The 19,986-nt window shown below is 41.0% G+C and overlaps 1 protein-coding gene across 2 annotated transcripts in view; it reads left to right on the top strand.

The window, feature by feature from the left end:
- Window positions 1–11,219, top strand: part of LOC138099854 (signal peptide peptidase-like 2B) — a 29,026-nt gene extending 17,807 nt beyond the window's left edge. The window contains exons 12-15 of one of the 2 annotated variants that reach the window (XM_068997427.1): window positions 1,348–1,447; window positions 2,412–2,489; window positions 4,766–4,926; window positions 5,911–11,219. In XM_068997427.1, the coding sequence (XP_068853528.1) occupies window positions 1,348–1,447; window positions 2,412–2,489; window positions 4,766–4,926; window positions 5,911–6,198 (627 nt within the window). In that variant the 3' untranslated portion in view covers window positions 6,199–11,219. Of the gene's footprint in view, window positions 1–1,347; window positions 1,448–2,411; window positions 2,490–4,765; window positions 4,995–5,910 lie in introns of both variants that reach the window. The other variant, XM_068997429.1, reaches the window with a different exon arrangement.
- Window positions 11,220–19,986: the final 8,767 nt, after the last annotated feature.

Genomic DNA, 19,986 nt, shown 5'->3' with positions numbered 1-19,986 from the left:
GTCTGAAAATCTGGCACTAACTTTCAACTATTACAATTTTCACTTCTCTAAAATTCAAGACCCCAAAGCTGAAATAGAGATGCCAGTCTGAAAAGAACTTAATGTGGGAATAAGTGCTCCTGAATGTTTATTCTGGAGGGGCAAAGCAGACTTGTAGTGGTTCATCACACCAGCTTTGGTTTTCCTTTATCTTTTTTTGACAGGGTTTCAATATAAGAAAGCTGGTTAGCTCAGCTTCACAAAAACATGACCACATCTGTGAATATTAACTTACAGCTAATTAGACATAAGCATCTTTTCCTAAAGAGATAAAACATATAATCAGTCTGTCTCCTCCTTCCCTTCTATGATATTTGCTTTATGAAAAGCTGAGGCTGTAGGTAAAGGAGAGAAACACAAATTGGAGACAGAAGAAAACAGAAGTCAGTGTTCAGTGGGTTTGCACCGTTGGACAGCAGCCAATTGCATGAACACCTTACAAGATGTGGCTGACTCAGGGAGGAAAGTATGTGAGATGTAGGAGACAGATACAGTGAGCAAAACAAAAAAACTAATCTGTAGGAAAACCTGGTTTTGTTAATTTAAGGAATAATTGGATCTATTTCAGTAATGAATGTAATAGTGTCACGTGGGAAAATAGCAAAGAAAATTGTTGTTTGCAGGACATGGATCAATCCATACAGTCTGTACTAATTTCTTTGACTTCTTTTGTTTTTCTCTCCTGTACCCCTTTAGTACCCCTTTGGATTCAACTTTATGCACAGAATGAATTGTATAAAACAGTAATGAAAGTATAAGTAGATAAAATTATTTTGGCACTAATATAAGAAAAGAAAAAATAAAATAAAGTTTCTTTAATGTACTATAATAAAGAGAGTACAGGTTTGCAATGGACTGGGGCATACTGTGCCTCAACATTGCAAATTGTGTAATAAATAGGAACACTAGGGGCAGGGAAGAATCTTTAAAGTGATTTGAAAAATGACTTTTTAAAATTATTCATGTCTTGCTCTTTTGAAACTTTTATTACACCCAGGTGAATGAACTGTATAAATTGTTATTTCTTATGCACGTAGCAGCTTACCTAAATTTCTTACATACCTGCAGTTAAAGCAGAGTTGATACCTGATTGTATGTGAGCACTTTGAAATTCACATAGTATTTAGAAAGTATTTCATCGCTCCCATCTTAAATGCATTCTGTTAGTTATCAGTAGTATTGTATGTAATTAATGTATAAAAAGATACATTTTCTGTATTTGAAGCCTTCAGTTTGAGTGCAGCAGAAACAAATTCTGGTAGGTAGTGTCACTATGCTTTTCATCAGACATGTCTCTCTCATTCCAAGCTCCCAATGGTCCTGAAGGTTCCACGACTGAATTCCTCACCATTGGCTCTGTGTGACAGGCCTTTTTCTCTCCTAGGATTTGGAGACATTTTAGTTCCAGGTATTGTTTAGCATGTTAAGAATTTTACTTGTTGCATTGTCATATTAGTTTATTCCTCTTGTACTTCTGCTTCAAGTGGTAGGTTTGATTGGACTACTATAAACATGATAAATTTTTAAGTATAGGGGTTTTTTGTGCACTATTCACCTTTTCAACAAGAAAAATGCACGTTAATCTTACGGTGCAGTTTCACATGGAGTGATGTCAAGAAATGTAGAGAAATTGCAGGAGTTGATTTAGCAACTGATTCTATACTGTAAAGCATCTTTAATAGTGTGGCGATAGAGGAAATTATTTGTCCATTTGCACATGGTTTAAGTACAGATGCCTAACCACTCACAACTTCCTGATGTTGTTAGTCACACTACATCCGGTATGTCTATCACACCTTCTCTCAAATTTGGTTTTAGATAGTATGTAGAAGTATTCCTGGCATCACTGCAAGTGAAATATTATGCACCTTCTGGCTTTCAGATTTCTTCGGAGAAATAATTTGTTTTACTTTCTAGTATTTTGGGAAATATGAACCCTGTCATCTCCATTAGTGTCCCCTCCTCCCCCAGTCCTGCAACAAGCATAGTCATTAACCATAAAATTATACTGTCTTCAATAGCAGCTTGAAGGGCTGAACTTACTCTTGCTCTTGTTGTGAACACTGTATTTTTAAAAATGTTTAGTAGGGATGGGATGACATTTTAATCTGTGATCTGCATGTTTGTAGCTGTTTATTTTACTTTTGGAGTGCTTCTGATATATAGGGCTTGTGCCATCAGATAACTGGTTTGTAAGTTGTGCAGCCTACTGGATGTGTTGTCATGGTGTTTAAACACAGGGTGCCAAGGGAGTTTTGGGGGGTGGGGGAAGAAAAATTCTTGAAAGTTCCAGCTGGTTTGATGGTTTTGTTTTTATGATGTAGTGCATGTCTAGGTTGAAAGCATATTGTAACTGTTCTTTCCTTTCCTAGGCTTACTGGTAGCCTATTGCCATAGGTTTGATATTCAGGTGCAGTCATCCAGAGTCTATTTTGTAGCCTGCACGATAGGTACGTACCACAGTGCCACCTGAACACGAGACCTACAGGAGTGGCTCCCTCTAAAAGCGTGTCATCAGTCTTACATGGCATAGTTTGGGGTTTTTATCCTGTTCCTCCTTTTATTATTGAACAGAAATATTTAGCAAAGTGCTTTCAAGGCTAGATCTTCCATCACCAAATTAGCTGATGTTGCTTTTCTGAGCTGTCTTGTCTGCCTTACGTAAGGGGAGCTCCTTGTTACCATGGCTGCCAAGGGTCTCACTCTTGTAGTTACACTACCTTTACACATGCTCAGCTACTCATTCTGGTTTCTTGATTCATGAAGCTTTGAATTTATTGTGCATGAGAATTCAGGTTCAGGGATATCCTTTGACTTTGTTCTTAACTTCTTGTGTAGTCTGAAAATCCATGACCTATGATGCAGGGAATTTTATTATGATGACTATAACACCTCTAGATAAGTCTTCTTTAGTTTGTAAAATCTACAGAGTTACATGCCATGAACTTAAATACTGCTGAGGAATAGGATCTGACAGATTCCTGTTGTCTTTCTTACAGTGTACTCCTGCTAGCAAAGATTTCCAATGCTTGCAGTAAATTTCATGAGAAATTTTCATGATCAACTTCTTTAGAAATTCTTTTGAAAAAATACGTAGGTTCATGGACACTTCTAGCAGGGGTAGAGAGATGCTTTTATTTCAATGTTCCAAATCATTTTCTCTCATATGTACTTAAACAAAATTGTTGTCTTATCTGGTACTTTCAAAATGTGTTTGCAGAAGTAGGAAAACGTTGTATTGATAAAGAGTCAGCAGTGTGCTTTTGCAGCACAGAGAATGAGCCACATACAGGGCTGAGTTAGCAAGATGGAGTCAGCAGTTATGAGAGGAGTGATTATTCCTCTCAATTTGTCACTTAAGACTGAGTCTTAACCTGGATCCCTGGTGCCAGACAGACATTGACATACTGGAGTAAATCCAATGGAGACCATCAGGATGGCAGAGGGCTGGCCTACAGGGTTGTAAAAGAAGAGAAGGCAAAGAGGAGATTCTGTTGCTGTCCACAGCTACCTAATGGGAGACTGCAGAGGACAGAGAGACTTTTCTTACAGGTGTGCACATAAGATGTGAGGCAATGGACTTAAATCACATTAAGAAACAGTAAGAAATATTTTAACTAGATATAAGGAACTCTCAGTAATAACAGAATATGCCCCCCCCCCCCAAATATTTTCAAGAACTGTAAAGAAGTACTTTTTATTTTAATCACAGCCCTCTGAGATCATCAAGTCCAGCTGTTAACCCAGCACTGCCAAGCCCACAACTAACCATGTCCCCAGATGCCACATCCACACATCTTTTAAATCCCTGCAGGAATAGGGACTCCAGCATTGCTCTGGGCAGCTGTGCCAGGACTGGAAAACCCTTTTGGGGAGGAAGCTCTGCCTAATATCCAACATAAACCTCCCCTGGCAGAACTTGAGGCCATTTCCTCTCGTCCTGTCCCTTGTTCCCTGGGAGCCCACCTGGCTCCACCCTCCTGTCAGGGAGTTGTGGAGAGCAAGAAGGTCCCCCCAGAGCCTCCTTTTCTCCAGGCTGAGCCCCCCAGCTCCCTCAGCTACTTCTCTCAGCCTTGTGCTCCAGCACTTCCCCCAGCTCCGTTCCCTTCTCTGGACACGCTCCAGCCCCTCAATGTCTTTCTTCACCTTCTGAAGAAAAATCAGTTGGATTAACTTCATTGTCTTGAAAATGTAATTGAAAATAATTACATTATGAATCCAAGCTGCTTCTGTTCTACTAAATAAATTTTTCCACATTTATGCAGAAATAGAAAATAATAAAAACATATAACCTAGAGCAGGCTGGCTTTTTTTTTTTTTTTCAGCTGTGTGGCAGGATAGTAAGAAACAGCCAAAGCCAACCCAAACAAGAAGCACATTATAATGGTCAAAATATTTGTCTGTATCTGCTGAATTCATAAATATAATATGAGGCACAATATTTCTTATATTTATTTTGCTTAAGGTAATTATTTAATTGCACGGTATGGACTAGGCCAATCACACTACTTTCACATGTTATTATCAATAGAAAAGCTGTAGTATTCCAAGTTTACATGACGTAAATAATGCTTCTCTCTAAACAGGACTGAAAAGCTTCTGGAGATGTTTTACATATTACTTGAAAAATGTTCCAATGAGAATGTTCCTTTAGCTAATTATTTAGTTGTGCTTGAGCAAAGCTATATCTGAGTAACTGGTTTTTGCTGGGTTTCTTTTCTTCCAGCATATGGCATAGGCCTTCTTGTGACCTTTGTTGCCTTGGCACTGATGCAGATGGGGCAGCCTGCTCTCCTCTACCTGGTGCCCTGTACTCTCCTCACCAGCTTCGCAGTGGCCCTTTGGAGAAGGGAGCTTGCCATGTTCTGGACGGGCAGCGGCTTTGCGGTGAATACCAGTTTGATATGAGTGTCTTCAGGAAATGCTAATGTTATAAAAACCTAACTAGAATTAAAGTTGAGTAAAATATTGCAGTATTATCACACAAACACAAAGATTTTGGTTTTGCTTGATTGTTTGCTTTTTTACATACCTTTTTTTGCCTCAGTAAGGTTTTCTGGTTTTTGCAGTGTTTATGGCCACTTAAATCAGACTAGTGAAAAGTAAAGTAGACCTTGTCTATCCTTGATTCTGCCAAAATGTTACTTGTTTGATCTCTCTTGGAAGTATCAGTAGTAGTAAAAGCTTACAATATTATATAAAATGTGGAGTTTAGTACTATATAAAATATACCCTTAAAATATTTTCTTCATATTTTTTCATAGCTTACTGTTTATGAAGGTGGAAATGTAGTTCAGTATAGTAAATTACCACTTTGTTTCAGTGTGCTGAAAGTGAAATTAACTTGTTTCAAAAAGGAATCATTTCTATCATCATGCATGATTTTAGTTTTTGAATACTTACTAGAAGGCCAAATCTATCAAGCTAGAGGTAGCCCCAGTGAGTTCTGTTTTATTATTCAACTATTTGTGATAAGCTTCCACAAGAGAAATTAATTTAATTGTTAGATAAATATTTGAGATCATCTGAAATGTTATGTAAAAGTTGCCAGTTCTTGTACACTGATAGTAAAAGTGGGCAGAACTGGACAGTGGCCAAGGACCAAGTGCCTGTTGCTGCCTTATCAGCAGAGCACATCTGAAACTGGTGAGGAACAATCACTCAGAAAGCAAACACTTTTCTGGAAGGAAAAATTCCCCTGATGTCCTATAAAACACAAAGAAAGGATAACTGTATACATCTGTTCACTGCTGGAGAATGGTAACAGGGATGATGGACCTTTAATCTTCACCTTGTATGACCATTACCTCGGATAACTGGACACAATAGTTCTTGTTTTCCATCATTCTAACTGTGATCTTCCATTTACAGAAAGACCTACCTCAGCCTCCCGTGGTGATAGCTCCTGTCAACTGCCCTCAGCTTCCCAAAAACAGCAGTGTACCAGCCTCTCAACAAGACACAGAGCAAATGACCAATCCCACCCTCCATGTGAAGGAGCTGCACGGCTCCACGTCAGCTGAAGAGGAGCTGGCTGATGCCAGCGCAAAGACAGACCAGTCAGAAATCTCTATTGCCCAGAGTGAGGAACCAACTGCTCAGAATAAGGATGACCTTGAAAGCAAATGCCTAAATGCAGAACAAAACCAGCTGGAATAAGTGATGTGATAAGAACTCCTTACTTTCCCTCACAAACATATCTATATAAAACCAGTATGTATTTAGGACTGGTTTAGTAGGGTTTGCTTTCATTGAAGAACCTCACTGGGAGTCTGATCATCAAATCCAGCAAGGAATGTTCTGTCTCCAGCTTCGGTACACTTCAAACATATTTCTGAAATATGGTGCTCTCCAGGAGTTCTGATGTGTGGGTTTCTCTGATCACTGTTAGTGAATGCCTTTGACCATTTGTTCCATTTGCATTATAGCGACGTAGCATTAAGAGTCTTTATTTACTCAGTACTCTGTGCTTGTGTGGCTGTTTCACTGCTTTACCATGGTGTAGGTTAACATGGAGGAAAAGCATTGAACAAGTCTGCTACAATGCTTACTTGAGAGAAACATGGTCTTTTTCTTTTTTCTTTTTTTATTTTTGTTGGCACTTTTCTTATTGTCACCTTTTACTTTACTTCTCCTGACTTGTCAAAGCCATTGATGAAAGGGAATGCATTATTATAAACTGACATTCAGGAAATGCAGAGAATGGTTCAATTACCATTACTCCAAAAGGCTTTATACTACCATGGTGCATTAAATGCATCTCTTAACTTTTTTGTCTTTGTTTTTACTTCTAGGTACCTGGGCTACTAGTCTAGTTTAAAAGGCAGGATGAGTAGAGCTCCAGGAAGCTTTCTAGGCATTCATGTGAACTCTTAAGGGCTGTCTCTGATAATAAACAGGGTTGGTCACAGAATGCTGCCTGGAAGCAAATGCTTATTAAGAATGTTTAGAAATAAAATACAAGCCAAATAGGTAAAAAAAAATTAGGTAGTAGCACTATACTAAGCTTAACAGGCAGTATTTTCATTGGGAAAATGTTAAAGTGCAGATGTTCTTATGTTTGGGGCTTTGAGCTTCTATTTGTTGTTCATTCAAGGAATATAATTGTGATTTCTGATTTTGAAGAAAATAGTCTGTTTTTTCATTCCCAGCAGAGCACATATGGTGCTAGAGACAGTTGTAACTTAAAGCTACTTGCTGCTCAGTAACTTACCAACTGCCTAAGTCATGTTTTGTCTTTGCCCCAAGAGTAGTAGCCAAAGCATGGTCTGTCAGGTTCTGGAATGAGCCTAGGATCTCACCTATTATTTTGCATCTCTTGCTACATTGTGAAGGAATTTGTGAATTTAAAAATTTTGGGGTGCAGCTGGTCTTACTTCACATTCCTGAAATTGTGTGTTTTCCTGTATAACATGATTGAGTCTTTTAGGCATCAGCTTTTGTACATAGAAAGATGATGGGATTTGTGTATTACTTGTTCCATCTGAGTATATTTGGCTTTAGCAGAGGAGTCTGTTCTGCACTTAAGTTGCAATTCCAGAAAGCCTCAAACACTTCACACAAAAACTGAAATCGAAAATTGAAGTATTATAGGATCCTTGGATATGATTCCAGATTGCATGGAAGAAATACTCCCAAGTATTTGAGAGCCCAAAATGTCATTTACAAAAGTGTTGTCACAGTGATGCAATGAGAGGCCTTGCTGTTGAATTGGAGTTGAAGGGCTCTCTTCTCCAGTCTATCTGTTAAATATCAGCCATTGTCTTTTTGGCTAGGTCTTCCAAAAGTTTGCCCTGTGCTTTTTGGATGATAACTTCTGTGGGCAGTGGTAGCATTCTTTCTCTAGAATGTGAGCAGCTTTCTCTAAAACCACACTGTGGCTTCAGAGTTTGGCCAGCTCCCACTTAAAGACTTGAACCTTGTCTGATAGGATGATACTGAGTTTTTGGGAAGGCTCCCTGAGTCCAACGGCCAGCACTGCAATTAATTTACAAATTGCCCTAATGGAAGATAATACTAAAGTGATCTGGTTTTCAGTCTCCTCTTTAATGGACTGTTATTTTGGCCAGCAGTAACCCGAACCAGTTCTTACTAATAAAAAGCAACAGAAACATTTCACTGAAAACTTCAATCAACTGGATTATGCCTTAAGTCATTGTGTAAGTATGTGTATTAAATTAAGAAAGCAATCTTGTGTTTAAATAATGAACTTGACAAATAGCAAGATAAATTGGAGACTGACTCAAAGTTCTATTGGTTTTTGCCTTGATCATCTCTTAGTCATAATGTTGTTTGGAGTAGCTCTCTACATGTTTAAAAGCCAGTAACTTTCTGACGATGAAGCATGAGGTATTATCTACTTGAAAGTGTATTTTAGCATTTGTTCTCCTGTGTGGTTAGGAAACAGTTTATATCTCAGATTGTTCATAGCTCAATTAGAACAGAAGAACTGGTGGCACTGAACTTGTAGGCATTTCACAGTTGCATTTTGGACCCAGGTTTTGGGGAATTTCCATCTATTTTTACATGTCACTTTTTTCTCCCACAAACAACAAAGAATGCAGAAAAAAAACCACCAATAGCTTCTCAGTGCAGTTTAAAGCATGTGAAGTGGCAACAATTTACAGATTTTGACTATCTCAGTACTGTACGAATCAGGTGACCCTGGTGCTCCAGTTTGGCTGTGACTGTTCAGACCCTGATCCTGGGCAGTTCAATTGCTTCCATCAAAAACCAAGGCTGTTTTTTTATCTTTAAAAAACCTCCCTGATCAGCTTAATTTAAAACTTAATGTTGTATAGGAAGATAATGCATATCAGTTCAATCTGGCTGACTCTGATTTTATTTGATGATTTCAGATACACGTTACACACCAAACTTGAGTTTTAATATTTAAAGTAATGAAAGTAATATTAATGTTAAAAATAATGTTGATGGGCTTCTTGTTTATGTTTTTCACGTACTAAGCCTTATCTGTCTAGAAATTCAGTAAGGGTTCTGTTCCTGAGAACTTGTATGTATTCAGGGGAGGCATTTCTTTTAGTCAAAAAAAACCCCAAATGAACAGAAAAACCCCAACAACAACCAACACCACTGAGAAGAAAATCCATCTGAGAAAACCTGACTCTTTGGATCACAATAGTGAGAATCAGATTCCTTCAAGTGTTTGTTTTGGTCTGTTCCCTCCTGAAGGATTGCCCAAATGCAGCTGAAAGTAGAATGGAACATGAAAGACATGGGTGACAAGAGGGTGACAAGAGAAAAGTATCCCAAACCTTCTTTAAATTTTGTGGATTTTATTTTTCCTGTCACAAATGAAAAACATTTTAAATGAAATATATAAAATAGAAACTGAAAAGAATAGATTTAAAAATATATTCTGGTTTTACCAGTGGCACCAATAAAAGCACATCCACATACGTAAGAATTACACTTGCAAAAATATTTAATGTTTTCTCTAAACTTGGACAGATGCGAAACAACAGAAAATCTGCAGCACAGCCTATTTTCCAAAAGGTTTATTAATGTGTTTCATAGAAAACTTCATTTAGAAAACTGTGGGTTTCCAAATTTCTTGAACATTTTCCATGGTCTTAGATAATCAGTCAAGCTTTTCCTTCAGAGGATGCTCTTTCCTTACAGTACCCCTCAGTATGGCTGTTGTTAAGGACGTCTTGACAGTACTTTTCAGCCATGCACATTTCTGTTTCAGCTTTGGTTTTGGCATTCCTGATGCATTGTTCCAACTGGGAACAGATCATGACTACCATGGTAGTGCCTAGTGACTTCTGAGTATGCTGGAAACAGGCACAGACTGTGGAGCCAGACAGAGCCCAGCAGCCTGTGCTGAAATAACAGCATTGTGAGCTTGCAGCCTGTGGCCGCAGTCATTATCGAATTAATCTGCCTCTGGGAGATGCTGTGAATTACCTGCAGCTCTTTAAAAAAGCCAGTATTGGGTGTTTGAGAGCAGTGTTGCCTTGAAGTTCAAGCTGACATGAGCTGTTTCCAGTGCAAGATCTAGTAGTTTTGTTCTTGTCTTTAGCCCCATGGCTGGGTATGTGTTTCTGGTTTCTTCCACTACACAGGCTGTATAGGATGTAAAGTCCATGATATTTCTTTTCAACAGCAGCTTCATTCAGTCCAGGAACAAAACAGAGTATTTTGTTCATGCTTCCATCATTTGCTGTGTTACCTGCAGTACACTGAGGGCTGAATATGCTGGCCAAGCAGTAATGTGTACAACTAATGATTATCAACGCTTAGCACATAGCAGATTGACACAAGTGTGAAATACAGACATACCAGTAGATCCAAATACTCATCCAAAGCTTGCAGAGATGGTGCTTTTTTCCATGACAAGTATAATCTCTGGTGTTTTAAAAGGAAATCTATGTAGGGCTGTGTCTCCAGGCAAATGAGGACAGGAACTGTGGTCAGAGGTCCAGAAAACATCAGCAACAAGGAGCAGTGAATCTTTAGGTGTTTTAATCTCGCGTGTCATTTCCCGGCTGGGGCAGGACATGAAGAACAGAGCTGTACTAACAGCTTTTCAGTTCAGGTTTTTGCCAGTGGTGCTGGGTAGGGTGGAGAGAGGGAGGATAAGAAAAAACTGAAGATGATTCAGAAAGCATGAGGAGACACTGAACAAGAAAGGCAATGGAAGAGTTGACTCCAAAGAGAAAACCAAAGGGCATGATAAATATCCAAAAATCTGAAATGCTGCTGGAAATTGGTTTGTCATTTTCAAGTAGGGATGACATTAGAATTAATAGACAAATTACAATAAGGAAACTTTGGCACTGGTGGTAGGAAAATTTAGGAGTGGATGACAGGTGAAGGGCTCAGTGGGGCAGGGCAGTGCCCAGTGCATGAGCTCCTTTGGTTCTGCAAGGAGAAAATTGAACCACACCAACCAGAGTCATTTCATGCCACTGCCCCTTGGGGCCAGCCAACAAGCCCTGGCCTACCTGTCCAGGTATAGTCTGAGGGTCAGGATTCCCGGGGTTTAATGATGTTATAGCATGAACTTTATCCTGGAGTACTCAATTTATATATCATGAATGCTGTCAGGGTGTTCTGTAACCGCTGTGATGGATAGTTCAGCTCTTGTGATACAAAGACTGTTTTCTGCTGCTTAAAAGTGATAAATCCTCTGGAAAGAAACCACATCAATTTTACTCTTTTTTGTCTATGTTTAATTTGTTAAATTGCTTCTTGCACACTGGAACATTTTCAGAACACGACAGCTTTGTGTGCTACCAGAAGCTTCCTTTGAGCACTGGCATAAAAGAACATTCTTTTCACTGATCCTCTCTATCATCTCTATTTATCAATTATGTGCTATTCTGTGAGGGCTCCACCTTTTCCAGTTTTGCAGTTAAATATTCAAATTACATGGAGTAAAGACAACATTTTGCCATCTGTAGATTAGTGATAGGTGATGAATAATGTGTTTAGATTGGATTTTCTTGAGTTGGGAACTAGTGTACTGTATACAATCATCTATAATTTTGGGAACTAGCAGAGGACTTAACTTCGTGTGATGCAGGGGCTCAGGCTTGGTTCTGTTTCCCAGAAGCTGTTGGTGAGTCCAGCAGCCAGGGGTTACAGGTGCCCATGTTCCTATGATTATTTGGAGTCACCTTCCTTAGGTGAAGGTGGCATTACAGTTTATCCAGTTTTCTCATAATACTTTTCTACATGTCAACATGCAAGTTTAGCTCCAGATGGCAAACTTCATCCAGGTGTTTGTTTCTGAGAAATTCTGAGATGATCTGCAAGCTAGATTTTTTTGGTTGACAACTGCTTCCTGCTGACATGTGCTGTATGTTGAGAACTGACTTTGAGTGTTTCATGTAAATATTGGTCAGCTGAAAATATGCAGAGACCTGGTCTCAAGCCAGCTCATCACCAGCTCATGCCCCATCCCTGGAAGTTCAATGCCAGGCTGGATGTAGCCCTGAGCAACCTGAATCTAGTGGACAGCATCCCTGCCCATGGCAGGGGCTGGAATGAGATGATCTGTAAGGTCCCTTCCAACCCAAAATATTTTGTGATTCTAAGATTCTGTCATAACTCTTAAAAAAATTGGTGGCTTGGGCTGGTAGGAGCCCTGCAGCAGCAGACAGCCAACACCTCATAGTCAAGAGCTGCTGAAAGGTCTCCAACCCTGAGAATGTGACACTTTGCTCAAGCAGCAGCACCGTGTTCCGTCGGTGCAGTGAGGTTTCCCGGAGCCTGACCTTTGGGGTGGGGTTGCACACAGGAGTTATAGCTGATGTTATTTCCAATACAATAACTTCTTCCTTAAGCCAGAGGTTCAGAAAGGATAGAAATAGCTCTTTTCATCTGAAACATGTATGTGTAGTCAGGAAATTGCAACAAACCTGGAACTTCTTCCATTGTGGATCCAAGCTTTGAACGCTGGGATGGTGGGAAGGTGGTGATGTCTGGGGAGGAGCACAGTCCTTTACATGCATTCCCCAGCAAGGAACCAGAAGAGAATTTTATTGTTCTGCTCTGACCGAAGTTGGTTCCAATTTATGTTGAACAAAAACTTCAAAACAGTGGTTTAGTTTGACAAAATAAAAAGCAACCCACAGTGGCATAGGTTTTTTGGTTTGGGTCATAATCTCCTTTTTCATTATCCAGTAGTGGAGACTGCAGAAAATATATATCAGAGATGTTAGAGCAGACCCTAAGTTGGCAGCGAGCCCATGTGGAGAACAGGCTGATGGCTCTGATGGCCAGTTAGTGCAGCAGCCTGCCTGTGCTGGGGTGAACATGTCCCTTGTTTGTCTTCATACTTTGCCACTTGTCTCTTCCACCAGCCTTTTGACTCTCAAACTCTCAAAGAGCACTGGTTGTGGGAGAGCAAGAAGGAATCTCTGTGTCACGGTGCACTCCCGGTGCTGTATGAAAGGCATGAAACAGGGAATTGACCACTGTGCTCAGCCTGGGGCCTGGGCCGTGCGCTGCGTTCCTCAGGGGGCTGAACGTGAAACCTCTTTGATCCTAAAGTCAGTGACAGTAACTATGAGCTCTGTACTTTCAGCCTAGCAACATAGGAAAGCAAAACCTAAGAAAAATCTGAATTTACAGCCCTGCCCATGGACGCTCTGCTCATTGCTGACCATCTTCCTTCAAGGCTGGAGGAGCTGGGGTCTGATAACCTGCCAGCAATCCACGAGCCCTCTGTGACCCCTGCTAGTGTTACTTTACTAAAACTGAATCAGAAGTGCTTTGGGTGTGGATTGGTAGGAGGCTGGAAGCAAAACTTTCAAACCATATAAAGGGGATTTACAAGATAAGAGTTAAGACCCATTCGCTTAATGCGCATTTCTTGGATGCTTGACAGTCGCTGCCTTTAGAGAGGAAGTTGATTCTTGGAGGTAACATTATCAGTAGAACAGTCTTAAATGTCTGGTGTCTTTGTGGAAGGACTTTGTAATGGTGTTCAAATAGTAGTGTGTAGGATAGTGTTATGAAGAGTGCAGACTAGAAGATTGTTAATTTTAGCACTTGCAAATGCATGTGTTTACATATGTACGCATGAAGAACAAACTTTAAGCTCATTTCAGGTACTGAAGGAAAGATTTTCTCTTGAGCCAAACGTATTACATGTTTTTGCTGTTTTAAGATCTTCTATGCAGTTTGGCCCCTTAATAAAATTTTTTAAAATTAGAGAGAGACAAAAAAAACCCCTAAAAAACACTAAAAAACAACCCCTCCCTCCAAAAAAAGAACAGCTAAGAAAGTTAGCCAGTGTAGGAAGACTGGTATGAAAACTTAGTTGGAGTATTTTTCCTGCATGGGGCTGTTATTTCCAAACAAACAAGCTATGGTAATGAAGTGCAGATGGGACATAAAGAATGAGGAATTTATTTCTCTGTAAGGATGTAGTCAGTGATGCTGATAAAATGAATGTCTTTCCCCAGTTCCCTGGTTCCTACCTTGTCAGTCAGTCTGTCAGTGTATACACCACATGGATCAGTTCCACAGTTGTAGCTGACTGTGGGGTTGTCGATCCCCCATGAGAAGAGGGTCCCTTTCCCCCCACACAAGCTGGGGAAGGTGTAGCATTTACTACTTGATGACTTGCAAAATTGTGCATATTGCATGATATCTGCAAGGATAGATAAATCAGTAATTCTGTGACTTGTCTATGATACAAGTATCTTATATCTATGGTACAAGATATTTTTTCTGCTGTTATTGTTTGCAATAACAAAGAACTGACTGTGTCACCTTGCTGATCCCTTCCTGTGCTGACAGTAGGAGAGAGCCATTGCGAAGACCAAGGGAAAAAGCAAGTTTGTTTCTAAGTAGTAAAAGACATTTTTGGCAAACATTTCTGTTTTTCCAAAACTGTAGGTCTTACCATAGTACATGCATCAGATTTTCAATTCAGTCTGGGTGGCCTTTTCCCACCCTATGTCTGTATGGATCTTTAAGGTTTTGATACCAGCCCTCCCTCTGAATTACAGCCTTGTATCCAATGGCACAGCACATCATAATATATATATTTTTATATATGTAAATACATTGTAATACATAGGATTTCCAGTGAGTAGATGTAGATTAGCTTTCCTTCTGTGATGTAACATGGAAAAAACCCTATTTCAAAATTAACAGGGATGGCAGAATCTTAGGACAAAGACGTGAGAAATATCCCAAGGGTTTCTGCAGAGTGCATTTTCCGTGGAGTAATGAAGCCTGTTTCGGGCATATATAGATACGATGAAAGAAAACAAACTTGAAAATGTCAACTATTGTGTTCATTTGGTTTTTTCCTTTTGTTTTGCTATCAAAAAACACTGGAATTTCCTTTAGTCTGTTTTAGTTTAAAACTGTAAAAATTTTCTAGAAGTGTCAAATAAAGATACTTAATTTTTGGACTGAGTTTTGCTATTTTATATCACCCTTAAGTTTGAAACACTTTTTTTTTCTTGTTTGCTCTGGGATGTGATAAAATGTCTTGTGGAATTTATAAAGATCACCGTGTACAGCTCCTATGAGCTGGATTCCGTGCAAAATTCTTAAAACTTGCTCAATACCAGAAACAGTGTTTGACATCCGCACACAGTTCACACAAGTAAATCTCTTTCCCTGGCCTTTTTAACCCTGGCAGAATCCCAGAACAGTTTGGGTTGGAAGGGACCTTAAAGCTCATCCAGTTCCACTGCCCTGCCGTGGGCAGGGACACCTTCCACTGTCCCAGGCTGCTCCAAGCCCTGTCCAGCCTGGCCTTGGGCACTTCCATGCTCTGGGCACCCTGTGCCAGGCCTCACCATCCCTTTAAAGCTGTGTGATCAGCTGTACTGGTAAACTGGGTTTGACTGCTCTGTTGCATGCTGAAGTGCTGTTGCTTGGGAAGGCAGGTGTTTACTCACAGCCCCTCTTTCTAAGAAAATGCTGAATATCTACTGAATTACAAGGCAAGTCATGGCTGTATCCAGGAATGGTACAAACTGACAGCAGGCACAATTCCACTCCTGCGTTTCACTTTTAAATACACAGTACAGCTGAGAAAAGAGAAACTGAGAAATTTCTTGTGATATCTGACTCTTAAAAAACAACAACAACAAAAACAACAAAAAAACCCAAACCAACAACCCCTCCCCCCCCCCCCAAAAACCCCAAACAAACAACAACAAAAACAACCCAACCCACCAAAAAAACCAGCTGTAGCAAGAGAGCATTTCTGTCTGGGCTGTCACTGGGGAACCGAGACAGCTGCTTCCATTCAGACAAGGAGAGTTCAAACCCAGAAAGATTGGGTTTGTTTTAAATAGAGGGTGGTAAATACTAAGAGACAACCTGGACATGAAGCTCATCCTAAAGTGTTGTAAACCTCAGCCTGTATTAGTTGAAACAGTGCCTGGTATGCTAGATTTAGACATACATCTGCATGCTGGAACAAAATCAGCTTAATGAACGAATTGTGTGACCATGATATTCTTGTACTTGGCTATTCCTGTATCTGTTGCATAGACAAGGACAGAGCATTTGTTGTTTGTGGTTTTTTGGTGGGTTTTGTGGGTTTGGTGGGAGGGGGTTTTTTGCCTTTTTTTTTTTTTTTTTTTTTTTTTTTTTTTTTTTTTTTGCGGGGGGGGTGGTTGTTTGGGTTTGGTTTTTTTTAAAAAGCCCATATTTTGGGTCTTGGCAGAAAGTAATGCTCTAATGCAGAGTGACACCATTCAAACAGGAGGAGGTTGACTGAACTGCTGGTTTGCTGAACGCTTGTGGCGGAGCCCACAGTTCTCCCCACAGTGCCACAGGTGCAGATCCATCACTAGTGAAAATCTTGACATTCCGAGCTTCTCCTGACTACCTTGGCCATTTGCTAAAGATCTGTCCTACGTGACCATTTCTGCATCTGCAGGCACAGTTTGTGCGGACTATTTACAAGCATCTTATCTCTGTGCACCTTGCTCAGTGTTGCAGCAAAACCCCCTCGGGCAGCTCTGGGAGGAAGGGCTGGATTCTCCACATTCTCCGCCCAGGATGATGGCTCAGTTAAGTACAGGGATTGCTCTATGTTCAGGTGCTGCCTGAAGGTTGGTTTCAGGGCACACTGAAATTCCCACCTGGAGAGCTCCTGTGCCCATTGTTGAAATGTGTTTTTGCAAATGTGTTCAGTCAATTGCCGACTTTCAAATCAGCTCATTGCCTCACTTGTGCAAGTGATTAACTGGGGAGTTCTTGGACCACCTGGGGACTCCAGGACTTGGCTATGCTGCAAATCTGTCCTATTTTTCTTCTTGTGGGAACTTTAACGAGGCATAGACAGTATTTTGATCTGGATTTTCTGTTTAAATACAATTCCCATATTCACGGTTTCTCAGTTTCACCTCCAAGATAGATTTGACTCTCTAGATCACCTCTGCATACTGCTCTCAGTTAGAAGAGCTCCTTGGAAAGAGATGCAGCTTTCAGAAGAGGGGTGCTCTGTTGTCCTGGGGTGACGTTATGAAGCCGCTTTATCCCTTACCCACCCTCTCAGTGCCCGAGGACGCTGTGCCTTTAGGATGCACCCAGGCCGAGTGCAGGGCGGTTCAACGGGGGCCCAAGGGCTCGGGGGGTCTGGGCAGGGCTGCTTTTCTGGGTTTCCTTTGTGTTCCAGCTAGCTGGGAAAATGTTCTGTTGGGTTTTTTTTCTTGTTCTTTTTTCCCTTTCCTTCCCCTTGCCTCGCTGCCTCCCTTCCCTCCTCGCTGGTCCGGGCAGCCTGCGGGGGCGGCCCCGGCTGCTCCGAGCCCACGTGTCTGTTCCCTCTCCGGGAATTTGCTGTATTTTGAGGGGCTTTTTAATCCTGTTCTACCCTGGGATTTTTTGGTGTTAATAAACAGTTTGGTTTTTTTCCACTTTAATTTCTTGTGACCCACTTGTCTTATTGGTAGAGGAAAAGGGGAGGCCCTTTTCCCTTCAGAGTGTTTCCTCCTGAAGTTTTATCTCCAAACCCGAGACATCTCTGTCTCCAGTGGCTCCTAGGAATCACCCTGTTCCCAACAGATGCTCCCGAGCAGGTCATGTTACGGTCAGGTATGTCTGCATCCTCTGCAAGTGCACAGCCATCTAGCCCAGCCATTCAAATGTTCCATGTTTTCCTCTGTGTGGGGCAGGGAAAACCCCCTTTTACATGGAGGATTACAAGGAAACACCACCTGAGCAGCAAGACTTGGCCTGCTGCCCCTTCCTAGGTCAGCCTGCTTAACAACATGGGGTTGGACTAATATGGACAGAGAACATTAAGGAGCTTCGTGGACTCTGTGGTGTGGGGGTTAATCCATCCCAGGGGAAGAATTTTATCGTCTTGTTGATCTTGAGGAGGCTTCTTTTGCCCTGTCAGCTGTACTCCATTACATTGTTACAGTCATGTCAGCCGTAGTCTTTAAAGCTGGAAAAAATACCCACACCACCTACTACAGTGATTAGGGCAATAGTACTATTCACAGAAATCGTTATTTCAGGCTGTATTTTCAGGATTTGGTGTCTTATTCACAGAATCATGGAATGATTTGACTGGAAAGGGACCTTAGAGATCATTTAGTTCCAGGCCCATGACATGGGGTGGGCTAGGCCAGGCTGTTCAAAGCCACATCCAACCTGGCCTTGAACACTTCCAGGCATCCAGGGGCAGTCCACTGCTCTGGTCAACCTGTGCCAGGGCCTCACCACCCTCACAACCAAGAATTCCTTCCCAATCTCCCATCCAGCCCTGCCCTCTGGCACTGGGAAGCCATTCCCTGTGTCCTGTCCCTCCATGCCTTGTCCCCAGTCCCTCTGCAGCTCTCCTGGAGCCCCTTCAGGCCCTGCAAGGGGCTCTGAGCTCTCCCTGGAGCCTTCTCCTCTCCAGCTGAGCACCCCCAGCTCTCCCAGCCTGGCTCCAGAGCAGAGGGGCTCCAGCTCTCAGAGCATCTCCTCTGGACCCACTCCAGTAGGTCCATGTCCTTCCTGCTCTGAGGACCCCACAGGTGAACACGGTGCTCCAGGTGAGGTGTTTCAAATGAAAAATTCATTCCAAATTACCGCCAGAAGTCCAAATGAAGAGTATATTTATTTTGTGGCTTTGTACCCCCTGGATGGGACAAAGGGCATTTCAACTCTGTGGCCATTACAGAGCTGTTCAGTAGTTGCATACTCTGAAAACAATTCCAACGAAGTTCAAGCAACTTTCATTAATAATAAGAAGTTAGTGAGTCACTCAATATTTCTGTGATATTTCTGTAGGGAAAAAAAGAGAGAGAGGGAAACTCTAGCAGAAGACAGCCATATAACCATCATTTTTGTATATTTACAAAAAAGAATAGTGCAGAATTTAATTTTATGAAAAAAGGCTTTTTCTTCTGAAATGTCTCTCATAAAGTTATGTAGGAGCATTATTCTTTTCTATTCCTATGTTCTCTTATATCATGATTGGTTTATCACTCTGAAATCAAGACTTAAAATTTAATTAAATTAACTAGTACTTTTTTTCCCCTTCAAGCATGAGAAATGTCTCTTCCCAGTGCAGAAAAAGAAAATGAAACAAGGAAATCTGCACTTAAAATGTCTTTTGGGGGCTGCAGTGTGTGTGACATACGTCTTGATGTGTCAGGATGGGGTTCTCATGATAAAAAACTCTTCATTTCTGATCAGTTTTCATAAGCTGCTTTCTGTCCCCATTCCATTTCTTAGCTGTTGTACCACAGGGAAAGAACTAGGAGACACAACCATTTAACGTCATGTTCATTTTTCCATGCCCTCAGTAAAAGGATCTTCCTGGGAAGCAGAATGAAGTGAATGGTCTTTGAAATCCTTCCATTTAAAGTTCTTCTCACTCTGTTTTTAGCATCTAGAAATTTTCATGACCATGGAAATAATTCCATATCCCATGCACAGCATTTTCCAACACTCCAACATGAAATGTAGCAAACCTGCTAAATACTGTTAAAGACGTTTAAATCCTTCTGGTGCACCACAATGTTTTTCTGATTGTTCTATTAAATTTTGAGTATTATATTGCTTTAGTGCAGTGTTCATTTTATCTGTACATTGCAACAGTGTATGCAGCAAACACAAGAGACAAGGGTGGTTCCAGCTGCCCCTGTAGAGTTTGGTTGCCAGAGATCACATCCCTAGTGACTTGACTTCTCAATTAACTTTGAAGTGTTTGCTCCCAGCCCCTTCAGCAGGAGTGCAGACTACTGCTCCTAATTTCTTACTTATTTGACCACTGACAGATTTTGTTGGTTTCTTCTTCTATTGCAGTCCTATCTCTCCTCCTCCCCTTATTACTTTTGGGCTTTGATTATGCAGTTTTGCATCTCCATTCAGTCAAAGATACATGCAGATTCTCTTTATCTGGTGAACTATTAGAAGGATGTCAATCCCTCACTCAGCTGTTTCACAGGGATGTACAGTCTGTCTGAAAGAACAGGAACTGCTTGTGGTGTTCACTGGCTC

Source organism: Aphelocoma coerulescens, chromosome 28 (genome assembly GCF_041296385.1).
Source record: "Aphelocoma coerulescens isolate FSJ_1873_10779 chromosome 28, UR_Acoe_1.0, whole genome shotgun sequence".
In the NCBI taxonomy this organism is placed as follows: domain Eukaryota; kingdom Metazoa; phylum Chordata; class Aves; order Passeriformes; family Corvidae; genus Aphelocoma; species Aphelocoma coerulescens.
Note: the sequence above shows the minus strand (reverse complement) of the source record. Positions and strands in the feature narration are given on the sequence as shown.